This window comes from Bos javanicus, chromosome 19 (assembly GCF_032452875.1).
Source record: "Bos javanicus breed banteng chromosome 19, ARS-OSU_banteng_1.0, whole genome shotgun sequence".
NCBI lineage: Eukaryota > Metazoa > Chordata > Mammalia > Artiodactyla > Bovidae > Bos > Bos javanicus.
The window spans coordinates 11,490,930-11,508,670 of record NC_083886.1 but is presented as its reverse complement, the minus strand read 5'-3'; the positions used below and the strand labels follow the sequence as shown (position 1 = coordinate 11,508,670).

The 17,741-nt window shown below is 40.2% G+C and overlaps 1 protein-coding gene across 2 annotated transcripts in view; it reads right to left on the bottom strand.

Annotated features, from left to right (window-relative positions):
- The window catches only part of GDPD1 (glycerophosphodiester phosphodiesterase domain containing 1), a 51,133-nt gene extending 40,444 nt beyond the window's left edge, over positions 1 to 10,689 (bottom strand). For both annotated transcript variants that reach the window (XR_009731204.1, XM_061390177.1), the window contains exon 1: positions 10,116 to 10,689. Coding sequence is in view for 1 of the 2 variants with exons in the window: in XM_061390177.1 (XP_061246161.1) it covers positions 10,116 to 10,257 (142 nt within the window). In the remaining variant the exon portion in view is untranslated. The remainder of the gene's footprint in view (positions 1 to 10,115) is intronic.
- Between the last annotated feature and the right edge of the window lie 7,052 nt (positions 10,690 to 17,741).

Sequence of the window (17,741 nt, the reverse complement as noted above, 5' to 3'; positions counted from 1 at the left end):
GCTTTCCAGCCTGAGGATCCGACAAAGGAACTGGGAATTCTCAGGGAATCTGGTCTTATGGGTCAGCGGGATTTGATTAGAGCTCTTCCAGGGGATGGAGGGAAACGGAGACTCCAGTCTTGGAGGGCACAAACAAAATTTTACACACACCAGGACCCAGAGGAGAGGAGCAGTGACCTCACAGGAGACTACCTGCTCATGTCGGGGGACCCCTGTGGAGGCATGGGTCAGCAGGGGCTCACCACAGGGACGGAGGCACTAGAAGGTCCCCCTTGGCCTTCTTGGACTTCACTATTAATCCTCCCATAGAGCCTGTAGACCCCAGGGCTGGGTCACCTCAGACCAAAAAACTATCAGGGAGGGAGGTAACTGGATTAAAGCTTTAGTGAGCAAGGCTCTGCCCACCTTGCTTTAAGAGCAAGACCCAGTTTTTCTCATGGCCAGACCCTCCCATCAAGAAGCTTACACAAGCCTCTTAGCCTCATGCATCAGAGGGCAGACAGAAGAAGCAAGAAGCACAGTCTCACAGCAGCTAAAACAAAAACTGTATTACAGAAAGTGAGTTAATCATGATGAAAAAGCAGAAAGTTATGTCCCAGATGAAGGGACAAGATAAAATCCCAGAAAAACAACTAAATGAAGTAGAGATAGGCAACCTTCCAGAAAAAAGAATTCAGAATAATGATAGTGAAGATGATCCTGCTACTGCTACTGCTGCATGATCCAAGATCTCGGGAAAAGAATGGAGGCAAAGGTTGAGAGAGGCAAGAAATGCTTACCAAAGACCTAGAAGAACTGAAGAACAAACAGAAATGAATAATACACTAGAAGGAATCTACAGCAGAATAACTGAAGCAGAAGAATGGATAAATGACCTGGAAGACAGAATGGTGGAAACTGCCAGTGCCACACAAGAGGATATAAAAAAACAATGAAAGGAAATGAAGACAGACTGAGACCTCTGGGACAGCATTAAATGCACCAATATTCGCTTTATAGGGGTCTCAGAAGGAGAAGAGAGAAAGGACCTGAGAAAATATTTGAAGAGATAATAGCTAAGAACTCCCTGAACATGGAAAAGGAAATAGTCAACCAAGTCCAGGAAGCACAGAGTCCCAGGAAGGATAAACCCAAGGAGGAACACACCAAAACACATAATCAAACTGACAAAAATTAAAGACAGATAAAATATTGAAAACAACAGGGGAAAAACAACAAATAACATACAAGGGAACTCCAATCAGGCTAGCCAGAAGGGAAGGACATGATATATTTACTGTGATGAAAGGGAAGAAATTACAATCAAGAATACTCTACGCAGCAAGACTCTCCTCCCGATTTGATGGAGAAATCCAAAGGTTTCCAGACAAACAAAAGTTAAGAGAATTCAAACCAGCTTTACAACAAATGCTAAGGGAACTTTTCTAGGCAGGAAGAACAAGAGAAGAAAAAGACCTACAGAACATAAAATAAACCCCAAACAATTAAGAAAAAAGTAATAGGTTCATACATTTCAATACCCACCTTAAATGTAAATGGATTAAATGCACCAACCAAAAGACACAGACTGACTGGGTGGATGAAAACGTGCATGTATGCACTTCCACTTATCACATCACTCTGCTTGATCCCCTCAAATTGTATGTAATTATTTTATATTGTTAAATTAATCATGTCTCCATTATGGCTTGCAATTGTAATTATCTTTTATTTTTTGTCTGGCTATTGATTGTAAAAACTGATAAACATCTTTTACTATTGTGATTATGTAACAATTAATATCCTGATTGGCCAACAGAAAAATAATAGAACTCTATATCACCAAAGCTAGGATCTAATAGAAAAACCTATAATCACTTTTTAAAATCCAGATACATATCAAAATTATCTTGAAATTTTTTGAAAAATACAAATGCTCACGAATTGCTTTTTTTCTCCAGAGCTCCACATGTTTCTAATGAGCAGTCACGTTTAAAAACAACTGGATTATATGATGATCTTTTACCTAGTTTGTTTCACTTTTTCTATTTCATATTCAGTGCTCCCATTTCATTTAGTTTATGTTCTCCAATTTCCCCATCTTTTTTTTTTATATTCTTTCTCAAGCCTTTATCAGGTGTAGTAGAAAAGCTTTTGTATATATACATATATATGTATAATATATATATATATTTTTTTTAACAAAAATAAAAAGCAGAGACCTTCATACAGGTTTCTCAGGAGGCAGGTAAGGTGGCCTAGTATACCCATCTCTTGAAGAATTTTCCAAAATTTGTTGTGATCCACACAAAGGCTTTAATGTAGTCAAGGAAGCAGATGTTTTTCTGGAATTCTCCTGCTTTTTCTATGATCCAACAGATGTTGGTAATTTGATCTCTGGTTCTTCTGCCTTTTCTAAATCCAGTTTGTACATCTGGAAGTTATTGGTTCATGCATTGCTGAAGCCTAGCTTGAAGGATTTTGATCATTACCTTGTTAGTGTGTGAAATGAGCACAACTGTACACTAGTTTGAACATTCTTTGGCATTGCCCATCTTTGGGATTAGAATGAAAACTGACCTTTTCTAGTCCTGTGACCACTGCTGAAATTTTCCAAATTTGCTGGCATATTGAGTGCAGCACTCAATATGTGTACTTTGTCAGCATCATCTTTTAGGATTTGAAATAGCTCAGCTGGAATTTCATCACCTCTACTAGCTTTGTTCATAGTAATGCTTCCAAAGGTCCACTTGACTTCACATTCCAGGATGTCTGGCTCTAGTCATTTGTGATCACACCATCATGGTTATCCGGGTCATGATAGACCTTTTCTGTACAGTTCTTTTCTGTATTCTTGCCACCTCTTCTTAATCTCTTCTGCTTCTGTTAGGTCCTTGACATTTCTATTTTCTGTTGTGGGCATCTTTGCATGAAATGTTCCCTTGTATCTCTAATTTTCTCAAAGAGATCACTAGTCTTTCCCATTCTATTGTTTTCCTCTATTTCTTTGCATTGATCACTGAAGAAGGCTTTCTTATCTCTCTTTGCTATTCTTTGGATTTAGATGGGTATATGTTTCCTTTTCTCCTTTGCCTTTCACTTCTCTTCTTTTTTCTGCTATTTGCCATTTTGCCTTCTTGCATTTCTTTTTCTTAGCGATAGTTTTGACCACTGCCTTCTTTACAATGTTACGAACCTCCGTCCATAGTTCTTCAGACACTCTATTGGATCTAATCCCTTGAATCTATTTGTCACTTTCACTGTATAATCATAAGGAATTTTATTTAGGTCATACCTGAATGGCCTCCTGGTTTTCCCTACTTTGTTCAGTTTAAGCCTGAATTTTGAAAAAGGAGTTCATGATGTGAGCCAGCTGAAGATGAAGAAGCTCTACGTAGTCCAGCAAAAACAAGACCTGGAGCTGACTGTGGCTGAAATCATGAGCTCCTTATAGCAAAAAAAAAACTTAAGTATGCAAACATTACTACTTAAGACCTCTGATCTACTTTACAAGTTTATGAAATAGCTGGTACTAAATAAAATATTAAAAAGGTGGTCAAGATATTAATAATTAAGAGAAGCCAGATACTGTGCTTAGTGCTCTCTACATTATTTCATTAAAATGCCCACAATCATGCCAAGCATTACTATCTCCAGAAATAAGATTAGGTGAGGTCACATAAGCCAACAAGGGGAACTGAGATTCAAGCATAAGCAGTATGACTTCAGATCCCACACTTTTTACTACTAACTATGCTGCAGTTTCTATGCTGGCAGTCATATATCTCTTTATTTCAGCTTTACAAATATATTATTAATGTTGTCCCTTATTTCCATATTCTTATACTTGCTTGCAAAGCTTGAAGATAAATCCCACAACGATAATACCCACAAATTACTTGTTAGATTCATATGGTGAAAGCCTGGGGAGTAACTAAGGGACTAATTTAAAAGTCTGCCACTCCTCTCTAAGGAATTATTTGGTGATAGCTCTTCTCTCATGAAATGGTTTGAATTTCTTCTCTTGCCAATTATCGTAACATCATTCATAAAGCACGCTTGCTATTAGTTTTTCTTTTCCTTCAATAAGCAGGGGATGTCTGGCTTAATATCTGATTTTGCAAATAACCACTCTACATGGAAACAAGTTTAATTTTTAATTAATTATGAAATGTAGTAGAGAATGAGAATATATTTTACATGCTCTTCTACTATAATTTGTTTATAATTTCTCTGCTCATGTCCTCCTGCCTCCCTCTTCACCAGTTCATATTTTCTATTTCTTTGAGAAACCATCACTTCCCAACACTATACAAAGCTATACCTTCCAATTCATTCAGTGTTAATTTTTCCTCTTATAGTGCTTCATAGTTACTTTGTGAGTGGTTAATATCTGTTAGGACAGGAAAAGTAAAGGAAACATTCTCTTTTGTATTTTTTGTTAGATGTAAATACAGAAAAGGAAAGAAATATCTGTTCAGTTTCCTTTTTTACCTCCCAAATGTTTTATATACCAGTAAACATTCAACAAGGTTTCCCTGGTAGCTCAGAGGTAAAGAATCTTCCTGCCAATTTAGGAGATGCGGGCTCGATCCCTGGATTGGGAAAATTCCCTGGAAAAGGAAATGGCAAACCATTCCATTATTCCTGCCTGGGAAATTTCATGGACAGAGGAGCCTGGTGGGCTACAATTCATGGGGTCGCAAAAGAGTCAGACACAACTTAGCAACTAAACAACAACAACATTCAGTAAACATTGTAGACCCGTTTAGACCTATTTTACAGTTAGCCTCCAATCACCACCATCAACATCTTTTGTATACATGCTATATGTGTGTGATGTTTATAAAACCAATGACAAACATGACCATGTGCTCCAGCCACAAAAGAACTTCCAAATTAAATATTTTCTGATACTGGAGAAGACAGTTTAGTGCAAATAAAACATTTTAATGTTGGAAGATATCATCCTATCTTAACTTAAAAAGGAGCTATTCAATAAATCAAGCAACAAAGTTGAGTTCCTTCACTTCTAAACTCACACATTAATTCAATATTTATAGTGCACCTTGGAAACAGTATATATGATTGCTGTAAGAGTATAAAGAGCTTTTAAGGACTGCTGCTGCTGCCAAGTCATTTCAGTTGTGTCCAACTCTGTGCGACCCCATAGACGGCAGCCCACCAGGCTCCTCCATCCCTGGGATTCTCCAGGCAAGAACACTGGAGTGGGTTGCCATTTCCTTCTCCAATGCATGAAAGTGAAAAGTGAAAGTGAGGGCGCTCAGTCGTGTCCGACTCTTCGCGACCTCGTGGACTGCAGCCTACCAGGCTCCTCCGTCCATGGGATTTTTCAGGCAAGAGTACTGGAGTGGGTTGCCATTGCCTTCTCCATTTAAGGACTAGAGATGGTATATACAAAAGAACATTTCTCAATATGTGGGATCCCTGAACACTGCAGAATTCTTTTTTTAGGGAAAATATCAGCGAGATTTATATTTGCAGACATAAGAAAAAATTTAAACACATCAGTAGCACAGAAGGATGATATTCAAAGTATATATTGATACAGTGGCAGCACTTACCAACTAATCACCTCATGTGTGCTCTTTTCCATGTGTTTTTTGCTATCTATCTGATTATACTTTCACATTTTTCTGTAACGACATTCAACTTTTCTACGTTTGTATATAGTTTAAGATATATGTATACAGTTTAATATATATGCACAGCCATTGCTGAAAATAACTGTACATTTTAGTCTACTTTATTAAGCAGGAAAATGTGTGCATGCTAAGTCACTTCAGTCATGTCCAACTCTTTGTTACCCTATGGATAGTAGCCTGCCAGGCTCCTCTATCCATGGGGATCCTTCAGCAAGCATACTGGAGTGGGTTACCGTTTCCTTCTCCAGGGGATCTTCCAGACCCAGGGATGGAACCCGCATCTCCTACACCTCCTGCATTGGCAGGTGTGTTCTTTACCACTAATGTCACCTGGGAAGATAAAGGATGAATGATTCCACTGTTAGCAAGATATCAGTAGGAACAAGCGAGTTGGGAAAAAAGTCTTCACTGACAAGTAAGGAAGATTTCCCTGAAAACAGGAATGCAGAGAAAACAGAGAAGCTGAAAAGAACTGATACCCTGCCGTGCAGAATATGTTTCAGGGTGCAACTGCAGAACGTTACTTCTAGTGACACTCTGAGACTCAAACAGATGCTTCAATTTCCTCCTTGAGGAATTAAAGTTTAGGACTCAGAAATAACCAGTGTCCATCAGCAATATTTACCCTCAAACTTATCACCTGCTAAATCAATCTGTGGCAAAATGCCCCGATTTGGGCAATACTTTGCCTTGTAACCATGGGTGAAAGATTAAAAGGTCAGGTGAGGATTTTATCAGTTGATTTTTTTTTTAAATTCTTTGCCATTGAACCCTAGTAAACCCTACTGCTTAATTTAATTGGTCCATAGAAATAGGTTAGGAAGTATGAGAAAGTTATTTCCCTGCTATCCTAACTCTAGTTAACTTAGTGGGCATCTGAAATAAGTATATACATAGTATGATTCCAAGGGTAGTAAAATATGTACTTAAAGGATATATTTAAAAATATATTTTAAAAGGGAATACTTCAAAATACGTACTTAAAATATGTACTTCAAAATGTTAACAAAGATTATGTCTACGGATAGTGAGTTTTAGGAACTACTTTTTCTTTTTTCATTTCTATTATTTTCCAAATTTTCCATTAATACAATGAACATGAATTACTTACGCAACTGTCAAAAATATTAAAATTCACAATGTCATTGAGAAACAATAAAAATAGCCTTTGAGAGTATGGCTTGCTCTTGATTTAATCCAAGGGGTACATCTTTGATCTTATTGGTATTTCATTAATACACTGCTGCTGCTAAGTTGCTTCAGTTGTGTCCGACTCTGTGCGACCCCATAGACGGCAGCCCACCAGACTCCTCCATCCCTGGGATTCTCCAGGCAAGAACACTGAAGTGGGTTCATCAATACACTGTAGTTACAAAAAGTGTTCTTTGGACAAATAGATTAGGAAACACACGGAAAGTACCCAGCACAAAGTAGATAATTAGCAGACAATAAGCTATTATTTTAAGTGTAGGTTACAATTTGTACTAGAGGCTAGAGACTCAAGCATTAATAAAATCTAAAATCTGCTCTTGAGGAACTCACAGTCTAATAAGGGAAGCAGATATCCTACCACAATATAATGCAATACAACCTACGTGTTACCTAGGTAAGAACAAAGCAGGCCTATACCATTTAATTTTTAAAACAAAGCATTTTCTACTTTCAAGGACAATCAATCAGCAAAAAGCCAAAGTGTTCATTAAAACTTTGAAAACATTAAGTACACTGGTGATCTCATTTTTTCCTCATTCAAGTCAAAGTTCTATTGCAAAATATGAATGTGACCCCATGTATCCATGCTTACATTTCTAAACAATTCTATGGCATTCAAAGTGCTTTCTGTACACCTAATCCTCATAACAACCCAAAGGGAAGCAAGGTAAATGGTTTACATTTATAGATAAGGAAACTAAAACTGAAGCTTATTCCCAAGGCTAACTAGTTATAGATCCAGAATCTGACTCAGGTGATAATGCTTTTATAGAGACATAACAGTATACAGTAACAGTTTTTTTAAGTTAAAGCAATTCAGGTGTATATACTTTATACACCTATCGTGATCAATGTTTCAATCTTGGAGTGGTTATACACCTGGGTTACATGAAATACGTTATCTGCAATGTTGATGATATGCATGGAGAAATATGCACAGATAGCACCACTTGCTATTATCAGTGTCCAAGAGAAAAATAAAAAGCAAGTAGAAGCTGACTGCTTCCTAGTCTATTATTTTCCAGAAACTTACTATCTTGAGTTCCAAAGTGGTTTTTAGTAAATATATTCTCTATCACTCTGGTTCAACTGTATTCTTTGATATACATACTCAACAAAAAATATATTAAGCACTATCACACAGGAACTTACTAAGTGCTTCAGGACTGTACATAGATTTCATATCCTACAGAGTTAACAATATTATTTCTTCTGAAATAAAATCTAGATCACCCACAATGACAGTTTAGAAAGCTTTTTAAGAAGATCTAGTTTTATTTTGTTTTGATTTGGGTTTTTAGTAAGCATACTTTTTTTTTTTTTAAATCAGTAAACACTGATTTACTGATTTAAAAGTCAGCAGGTAATGACTACTACCATTGAAAATACTTCTACAGGGACAACTCAAACACAAAAGTTGTATTTTGGCTTTACCTACAGTTTACTTCTGTATCTATTAAAATATAGGTAAACCAAATGAGAACTAACATGTCATTTAGCTGGTGATAGATCCCTTAAAATCTTTGATAGTTTTCATGAGTGGGAGACTAGCATAACCATTGAAGTCACTATTTAGTACTTTATCTTCTTTTTTTCTTTTTTGGCACACCACAGGGCATGCTGCTGCTGCTGCTGCTAAGTCGCTTCAGTCCACGCTCATTGCATTGGAAGTGCAAGTCCTAACCACTGGACCACCTGGGAAGTCCTACGTTTGTTTAACTGATAAAATTATACAGATTTTACAGCAGCGTGCAAATGTACTTCTGTGATATTTAAAACCTTATTCCTGGCCTGCAAGGAGATCCAATCAGTCCATCCTAAAGGAGATCAGTCCTGGGTGTTCATTGGAGGGACTGATGTTGAAGCTGAAGCTCCAATATTTTGGCCACCTGATGCGAAGAGCTGACTCATTTGAAAAGACCCTGATGCTGGGAAAGATTGAGGGCGGGAGGAGAATGGGACCACAGAGGATGAGATGGTTGGATGGCATCACCGACTCAATCGACAAGAGTTTGGGTAAACTCCGGGAGTTGGTGATGGACAGGGAGGCCTGGTGTGCTGCAGTTCATGGGGTTGCAAAGAGTTGGACACGACTGAGTAACAGAACTGACTGACTATTCCTGGCCCATTTTTATTAACAAAAGGAGTAATGGTACTAAATTAAATTTTTGACTGTAAACTCCTAGAATTTACCATTTCAAGTAAATTCCAAGCAATTTTAACCTAGTTTAACATTCAGCTCTAAAGAACAGCTAAAACTGAATGAAATAATCCAAACTTACAACATCTTATACATCATACTTGAAATGAAAATAAAAGCATATTATTACACAATAATGAAGAGGCAAAGATGTGGCCTGCTGTCTGAGAAATGAGAGGGGGAACTATCTAGGTTCCTTCTGGCAAGGCACTGTTTCAAAAGAAACTTCTTTGTTGTCTTTAAACAATAAGGTCCTGTCACAAAACCCAATCTTTTTTTTTTTTTTTTTTTGGAAATCCACACGTCACTCCTGGGGTGCAAGGTGGGGTTGGGGGGAAAAAAATAGGTGCGAGGTTTGAAGCCTTGGGAATCAGGACACCCCCGTTTCTTGTCCCAGTCCAGCTCAAGCTCTAACTGTGACCTTGGGAAGTGTCCCCGGCTCGGGAACTTGGATTCCCCCTCTTCTCAGTTACCCTGCTCAGGAGGAGGGATGGAGGGGTGGAGAACTGGGACCGGCCCCCAGGGACTGCGGATGCCCGGGCTGCACCACGCTCCACGTTCACGCAGCTCCTCGGCCCTGGAAAGCAGTTCGCCCCATCTTCCCACAAGCTCCGCCACTGGCTTGTCTCGGAACAAGTCTGTTCCCGGGTTCCCCCGGCAGGATGCCCGCGGATCGGCCCGGGGCTCCCCACTGGTGCCTCCGCTGCAGGGAATCGACCCTGAGATTATCCTTCCCTTCGCCAAGAAGTCTCCCATCTACCGTTCATTCTCACCCCGGTCCTTCCTCCTTCGGAGAACCCCTGACTTCCCTGCCCCCAAGAGATTCCCACCTTGGCTCAGTTTCAAGACCCTCTCTTTCCTTCAGAAGACCTCCCCTTCACATTGTCTTTACCTCCAGGGGACCCTCAGTTCACACACGCCCATCCTTCCTCAGATTCACACGTATTTCCACCCGCCTGCCTTTTGCCGAGGAGCCTCAGCTCCAGTCGCGGGGCCGGGGGGTAGGGTGGGGGGAGCCTCCCCCACTTCCGCCATCTGGTTTTGGGGACCCCTCTCACCTCCGCGGTGAGAGATGTGTTTACTGAGGAATCGTTGCTTCTTTCGCTGGTGCAGCAAGGTCGGGTATTTGAGCAACAAGAATGAAGTCACCAAGTACCCTCCCAGGGTGGAGAGGAGGTAAAAAGCCGCGGTGGACGACATCTCAGCCCCCGTGTGAGGAAGCCTCCCGCCGCCTGGCCCTCTGAACTCCGCTGATACGGTCGCAACGGCTGCGCCGGCGGCGGCGGCTGCTGCTCGAGATCTGCTCGCCCCCAGCCGGCGCCCGCGGTGCAGCGCACTTGTGGGCGCCTGCCCACCGCGCACGCGCAGCCGGACTCGGGCAGCCGAGCAACAAAGGAGCCCCGGCACGCAGGCGCGCTCCGGTAGGAGCCTGCGGAGGTCCCAGCGCGGGCGTCTGTCACCTAGCTTTGTGGTCCGGCTCGCGGCCCTATAAAGGAGAAAGCTTGGAAACCCGCCAGTGCCTCTGCCGTCGTTCCCACACAAAAGGCTGTTCAAGGAGCGCCTTCAGGAAGGCCTGACGTAATTAGAAAGTCCACGTCAGAAAAGAATCACTCCGGGTCTCGTCGTTAGCCTCTGCTCGAGGAAATGCAAAGAACTCTTACCGCAGGAGGAGTTAAGGCTTATTAAAGCGAATAATAAACACACCCATTTGTCTAGCCAAGCGAGAACTTTCTCCGTTGTCGCACATATGCGAGGTGCCAGTTTATCAGTCAAATATTTGAGAGATGGCTCTTCGCACATTTCACTGAAATTGCAAACTTCGTTCCTCGGACATGGTCGACAAATATTTGTGGACTTGTTCAAAAATAAGGAAACGTTGACAGTGTTACAGGTTATCACTTCAGTCTTGGGAAGACTGGAAACTAAATTCCCTTTCGTTCTACACATTCCAAACTATAGTTCTAAGAGTCACATTTAAGTGCAAAAGAATTAACCCAGGGCTGAGGAAGAAAATTTGGTCATAAGAACAGATCTCCCACAGAAGTAGAAGGCAGAGTGATTATTTAAAATCATGTGACTCTGACCTGAAGCAAACTTCTGTTTTCTTATCTGAAAAATGAGGAACATTTTTACTAAATGATAACTTACAACTCTTTCTGTTAATAATGACTTCCAAAGATTCTTGTGTCCTTTAAGAGGAATTTAAATAAAATTTAATTTTATTTTATAAATTTAATAAAATTTAGAGGATTCTTGAAAACAAAGGCCTTCAGTAGATTTTAAAAAGTAGCAGAAAAAGACTTTTACATCAGTTCACCATCATAGTGAGGCAGGAGGTAGATGGGCCCCAGGCTAGGTATTTACAACTGGTCTCCTGTTTCTTGGGATGAAAAAAAGATGGGCTTCAGGCTGGACATTTAAAATTAGCCTCCAGTTTGCATTCCCTGAGACAGGAGATAGATGGGCTCCCATTTGCCCTCTGAAATGGAAGTAACATCACAAATAGAGTAAATAGCCAGGCTTTGTCTCCTGTGTCACCTTAATATAGTCATGACAGCAACAGAGAGGGGCTAAATCTTGTTTGAGTAAAGGGTCAGGACGTCATATATTTCCCATCCTTGGGGCAAGGGAGACATTTCACAGGTGGAGAAAGGCTCCTTGGGGGTCAAAAAGAAGAGGGCACCACCCCATAATATGTGACGCTAAGGCTCCCACATAGGACTCTGGGCTGGAATCCAACTTGGAAAAAAGTTGCATACACATGTTGGAGAGGGTGCTAGGGTAGGTCAGGTGTGGAAAAAGAAACCAGATAATTGGCCAAAGGTAAACAAAAAACCAGAACTGTCCTACAGAAATGACTTAGCCACCCCGGTACTGCCACTCCTCCCTGGGGAGGACACCCACACCTTTTCTCTCCAGGTGTGCATCTCTGCCTTGCTTCTATCTTAGCTGTTCCTGTGTGCTCTCCCATTTGTTGTTGTGCTGTCTCTGATAATATACTTTGTACTTGCATTTACAGTTTTTGCCTCCGTGAGAAATGCATTTTTCACTGGGTACTAGAGCCAGTGAAATATATAGCTTCCGGCCTCTAGCCCTTGCTGGTTTGGTGGCTAGGATTTCTGGTTTTCATCCAGGCTACCCAGTTTCAATTCCTGGGCAGGGAATTAAGCTCTCACTTCATGCCACTGCTCACTACTGCTTCTCCGAGATTAATAGTAGTCTTATTTTTTGGTTTAACACCAGTATACCCAAAGAAATGATAAAGCCTTTATAGAAGAAAGAGAACTAAGTATAAAAAATTCCAAATACAAGCAAACTTAAAAACTTTTTAAGGAAATGTTTTGAAATATCACATTTCACATTTAAGCCCTTGATACATCTGAAATTGACTTTGATGAAAGTTGTGAAGTAGGAATTTAATTTTTTCCCCCATATGAATAACTAGGTGTCCTTACATCTGTTTGTTTCTGTGTTCTGTGAGCCAGTCCCTGGGCCCATACTACCTTGTCTTATTTAATGTAATCTTTATATATGTTATTGCAAGTTCCATTTTTTTTTTTTTAATTTAAGGAAACTCACAAGTTGAAAACTACTGCTTTGTTAGGAATTAGGGAAAGTATCTGTTTCAGTCAGTTCAGTTGCTCAGTCGTGTCCAACTCTTTGCGACCCCATGAATCGCAGCATGCCAGGCCTCCCTGTTCATCTGTTTAGGGCTGTCAAATTATATCCTATAGATTTGCTGTGCTCATGTTTGTTTCCCTCTTCCAAAATGTCACTTGACAGCAATTTTCTTTAAATTTGATGACTATTTTATGATTAGTACAGACATATATATATGATTAGGGCTTCCCAGGTGGCTCAATGGTAAAGAATCTGCCACCAAACAGGAGACTCAGGTTCGATCCCTGGGTCTGGAAGATCCCCTGGAAGAGGAAATGGCAACCCACTCCAGTATTCCTGCCTGGAAAATTGCATTGACAGAGGAGCCTGGCAGGTTACAGTCCATGGGGTCACAAAAGAGTCAGACATGATTTAGAGACTAAACAACAAGTATATGATAAATACTACCAGGGAAAAAAATATGTAACTAAGACTAACCTTCAACTATAGAGGTACCATTAGTCAGATAGAGCTTTGAACTTAGAACCCATAGACACAGCTATACCATTTACAAACTGAGTGACTTTGGGCATATCACTTAGTTTTGGCCTCAGTTTCACATTTATAAAACTTGAGATAATAACATCTAACCTCAAAGCAGTGTTTTGAGGATCTAAGGAAGTAAAATCAAAGTATTAAAAGTAACCTAGAGAGTTCCCTGGTGGCCTACTTGTTAGGATTCAATGCTTTCATTGCTGTGGCCCAGGTTCAATTCTGCAAGCTGCACAGCATAGCCAGTGTAAAAAAAAAAAGTGTGTGTGTGTGTGTGTGTGTGTGTATATATATATCCTATATAAGTAAAGTGTTATGTCAAAAGATAGAATTCTTTCCTTCTGTGGACTTAAAACAAATTCACAACATAAAAGTTGAGAGTTATGTTTTATTGGGGGTGGGGGATGGGGAGAAAGAATTTTAAGACTTCAAGCCCGGGAGATAACCCTGTGAGAATTGCTCTGAGGAGGGGAGGGTTGGAGCCCGGTTATATAGAAATTTTGCCACAAAGGGCAGGTAGTCTGAACCTCAAAAGAAAACCAGATATTCCAAGTTAAGGAATTCAGTGCCTTTCTATATATGGGAACATGCAAGAGTCTGGCTCACTGAAATCATTTCTTTGATATGTACCTCAGCTATCTGGGGGCAGTATCCAGTGTCTTCCAAACATCCTGAGTTTCCTCAGGGCTCACCATAAGCAGTGGCTGCAGACTGATGGCTGCTAGATGGAGGTATTCTTTCCTTCCTTCATTCCCTCAGGGCTCACCAGCTCACCACCCACAGTGGCTACAACTGCCAATGACGGTAACATCCTTTGTTTATTGATATGGCAGGAAATATTCCATTTCTCACTTCTCTAAAACATTACCAACAAATTTGGGGACAGTATACAGAATTATTCAAAATAAATAACCAAGCCGGAGTACATATGCCTTATTGGAGGCCCAAAACTTCCAATGAAACATTAATGAAAGAACAAATGAAGTGTAACAGAAGAAAGGCATCTTTTAAAAATTGCACCAATATGATGAGAGAAGTCTTCCAAGACGAATGCCATATTTTGATGGGAATTTATAGGGGTGCCAAAATTAATAAGACATCTTTTAAACCAAGAAAGGAAATGAGCACAAGAAATCAAGTGTCATGGGGGAAAGGGTTGAAAAAGAAAAGAGTATCAGAAATCACTGGCCTGTTTCACTGAGACGAGAAAACTGCTACCTGGATAGGTTAAGCAGTTTGCCAAGACAATATAGCTACTGCTGATTGTTTAACAAGGTCACGAATCTTAACTCAGTTCAAGGGGCTGGATCTTCTAAAAGTATTGATCGTCTGAAAAATAAAAAGATTTGGAAAATAGTCTTGCCCTTTGAAGATAATATTAAGGAAATCCCCACTTAAAAAGTGTCTATTGAAGCATTTCAGAGGTAGCAGATCCAGGATGCAGTATAGTGAAAAGAACATTCATGCTAGTCAAATAACTCATTAACTTGTAATTTCAACCCCACCTACAGATGCATTGCCCAAATTATTAGTGTTCTACAAGCAGATGCAATTGACTAGGAACATATATCATTGAGACCAGAAGGCATTTACCCAAGTTCTAAGTTCAGTTCAGTTCAGTCGCTCAGTCGTGTCTGACTCTTTACGACCCCATGAATTGCAGCACGCCAGGCCTCCTTGTCCATCACCAACTCCCGGAGTTCACTCAGACTCACGTCCATCGAGTCAGTGATGCCATCCAGCCATCTCATCCTCTGTCGTCCCCTTCTCTTCCTGCGCCCAATCGCTCCCAGCATCAGAGTCTTTTCCAATGAGTCAACTCTTCGCATGAGGTGGCCAAAGTACTGGAGTTTCAGCTTTAGCATCATTCCCTCCAAAGAAATCCCAGGGCTGATCTCCTTCAGAATGGACTGGTTGGATCTCCTTGCAGTCCAAGGGACTCTCAGGAGTCTTCTCCAACACCACAGTTCAAAAGCATCAATTCTTCGGCACTCAGCTTTCTTCACAGTCCAAATCTCACGTCCATACATGACCACAGGAAAAACCATAGCCTTGACTAGATGGACCTTTGTTGGCAAAGTAATGTCTGTGCTTTTGAATACGCTATCTAGGTTGGTCTTAACTTTCCTTCCAAGGAGTAAGCGTCTTTTAATTTCATGGCTGCAGTCACCATCTGCAGTGATTTGGGAGCCCAAAAAAATAAAGTCTGACACTGTTTCCACTGTTTTCCCATCTATTTCCCATGAAGTGATGGGACCAGATGCCATGATCTTCGTTTTCTGAATGTTGAGCTTGAAGCCAACGTTTTCACTCTCCACTTTCACTTTCATCAAGAGGCTTTTTAGCTCCTCTTCACTTTCTGCCATAAGGGTGGTGTCATCTGCATATCTGAGGTTATTGATATTTCTCCCGGCAATCTTGATTCCAGCTTGTGCTTCTTCCAGTCCAGCGTTTCTCCTGATGTACTCTGCATATAAGTTAAATAAGCAGGGTGACAATATACAGCCTTGACGTACTTCTTTTCCTATTTGGAACCAGTCTGTTGTCCCATGTCCAGTTCTAACTGTTGCTTCCTGACCTGCATACAGAGTTCTCAAGAGGCAGGTCAGGTGTTCTGGTATTCCCATCTCTTTCAGAATTTTCCACAGTTTATTGTGATTCACCCAGTCAAAGGCTTTGGTATAGTCAATAAAGCAGAAATAGATGTTTTTCTGGAACTTTCTTGCTTTTTCCATGATCCAGCGGATGTTGGCAATTTGATCTCTGGTTCCTCTGCCTTTTCTAAAACCAGCTTGAACATCAGGAAGTTCACGGTTCACATATTGCTGAAGCCTGGCTTGGAGAATTTTGAGACTAGAGATCTCTTCAAGAAAATTAGAGATACCAAGGGAACATTTCATGCAAAGATGGGCTCGATAAAGGACAGAAATGGTATGGACCTAACAAAAGCAGAAGATATTAAGAAGAGGTGGCAAGAACACACAGAAGAACTGTACAAAAAAGATCTTCACGACCCAGATAATCACGATGATGTGATCACTGACCTAGAGCCAGACATCCTGGAATGTGAAGTCAAGTGGGCCTTAGAAAGCATCACTACGAACAAAGCTAGTGGAGGTGATGGAATTCCAGTTGAGCTATTCCAAATTCTGAAAGATGATGCTGTTAAAGTGCTGCACTCAATATGCCAGTAAATTTGGAAAACTCAGCAGTGGCCACAGGACTGGAAAAGGTCAGTTTTCATTCCAATCCCAAAGAAAGGCAATGCCAAAGAATGCTCAAACTACCCAAGTTCTAAAGGAACTGATAAATTAAAGTGTAATACTATTCTAAATAAGAAAACTGCTGAAACAAACAGCTAGTGTGCAAATGGCACACTGCCATTTGGATTCTCAACTCTGACAATGGGAATCTGATAGTACTAGGTTAGAACATGGTTCAAATTTCTCCAGGGCAATTTAGCAATATACATCAAAATGTAAAATGTGTATATCCTTTGATGCATCAGTTCGAGGCCTAAGAGTTTACTCTGCCAAGAAAATTTCACAAGTATTAATAAAAGATGTGTGCACCATGGTATTCCATAGTTCATAGAAATTCTAAATTTAAAAGAACCTAAATAAAGGACAGATTATATAAATCTTGATAAGAGAAAACAATGCATCCATTAATAATACTTTCATTTATTGACAGGAAAAAAGTCTACCACACACTGTAGAGTGAAAAAAAAAAAGTAAATTATAGAACAAGATATATTCTGATTGCAATTATATAAAACTGAATACATATCCAGGGAATTCCTGGCAGTCCAGTGGTTAGAACTTCACACTCTCATTGCCAGGGACCTGGGGTAGACCCCTAGAGGGGGAACTAAGATCTCACTACTGCATGACTTGGCCCCACCAAAAAAAAAGAATACATATCCAAAGGTGCCTTTATGTATACAATGTTTAGGATATTCACTAAAATGCTGCCAATGGTTAACAGAGCACTAGCAAAGCAGTGGAACTTCAGGTAACATATTCTTATCTTTGTTTAAAAAATAAATTTTTAATAACAGATACAATTAATACATATTACTTTTCCAAAAACAACAAAAGTATGTTCAAAAACAAAAATTGTTTTAAGTGGGATTATAAACTAGTTTGGGCTTACCAGGTGGCACTAATGGTAAAGAGCCCACCTGACAAATAGATGGGGTAACAGTGGAAACAGTGAGAGACTTTATTTTTGGGGGCTCCAAAATCACTGCAGATGGTGATTGCAGCCATGAAATTAAATGAAATTTTTTAAAAGACGCTTACTCCTTGGAAGGAAAGTTATGACCAACCTAGACAACATATTAAAAAGCAGAGACATTACTTTGCCAACAAAGGTCCATCTAGTCAAGATTGTGGTTTTTCCAGAAGTCATGTATGGTTATGAGAGTTGGACTATAAAAAAAGCTGAGTGCTGAAGAACTGATGCTTTTGAACTGTGGTGCTGGAAAAGACTCTTGAGAGTCCCTTGGACTGCAAGGAGATCCAACCAGT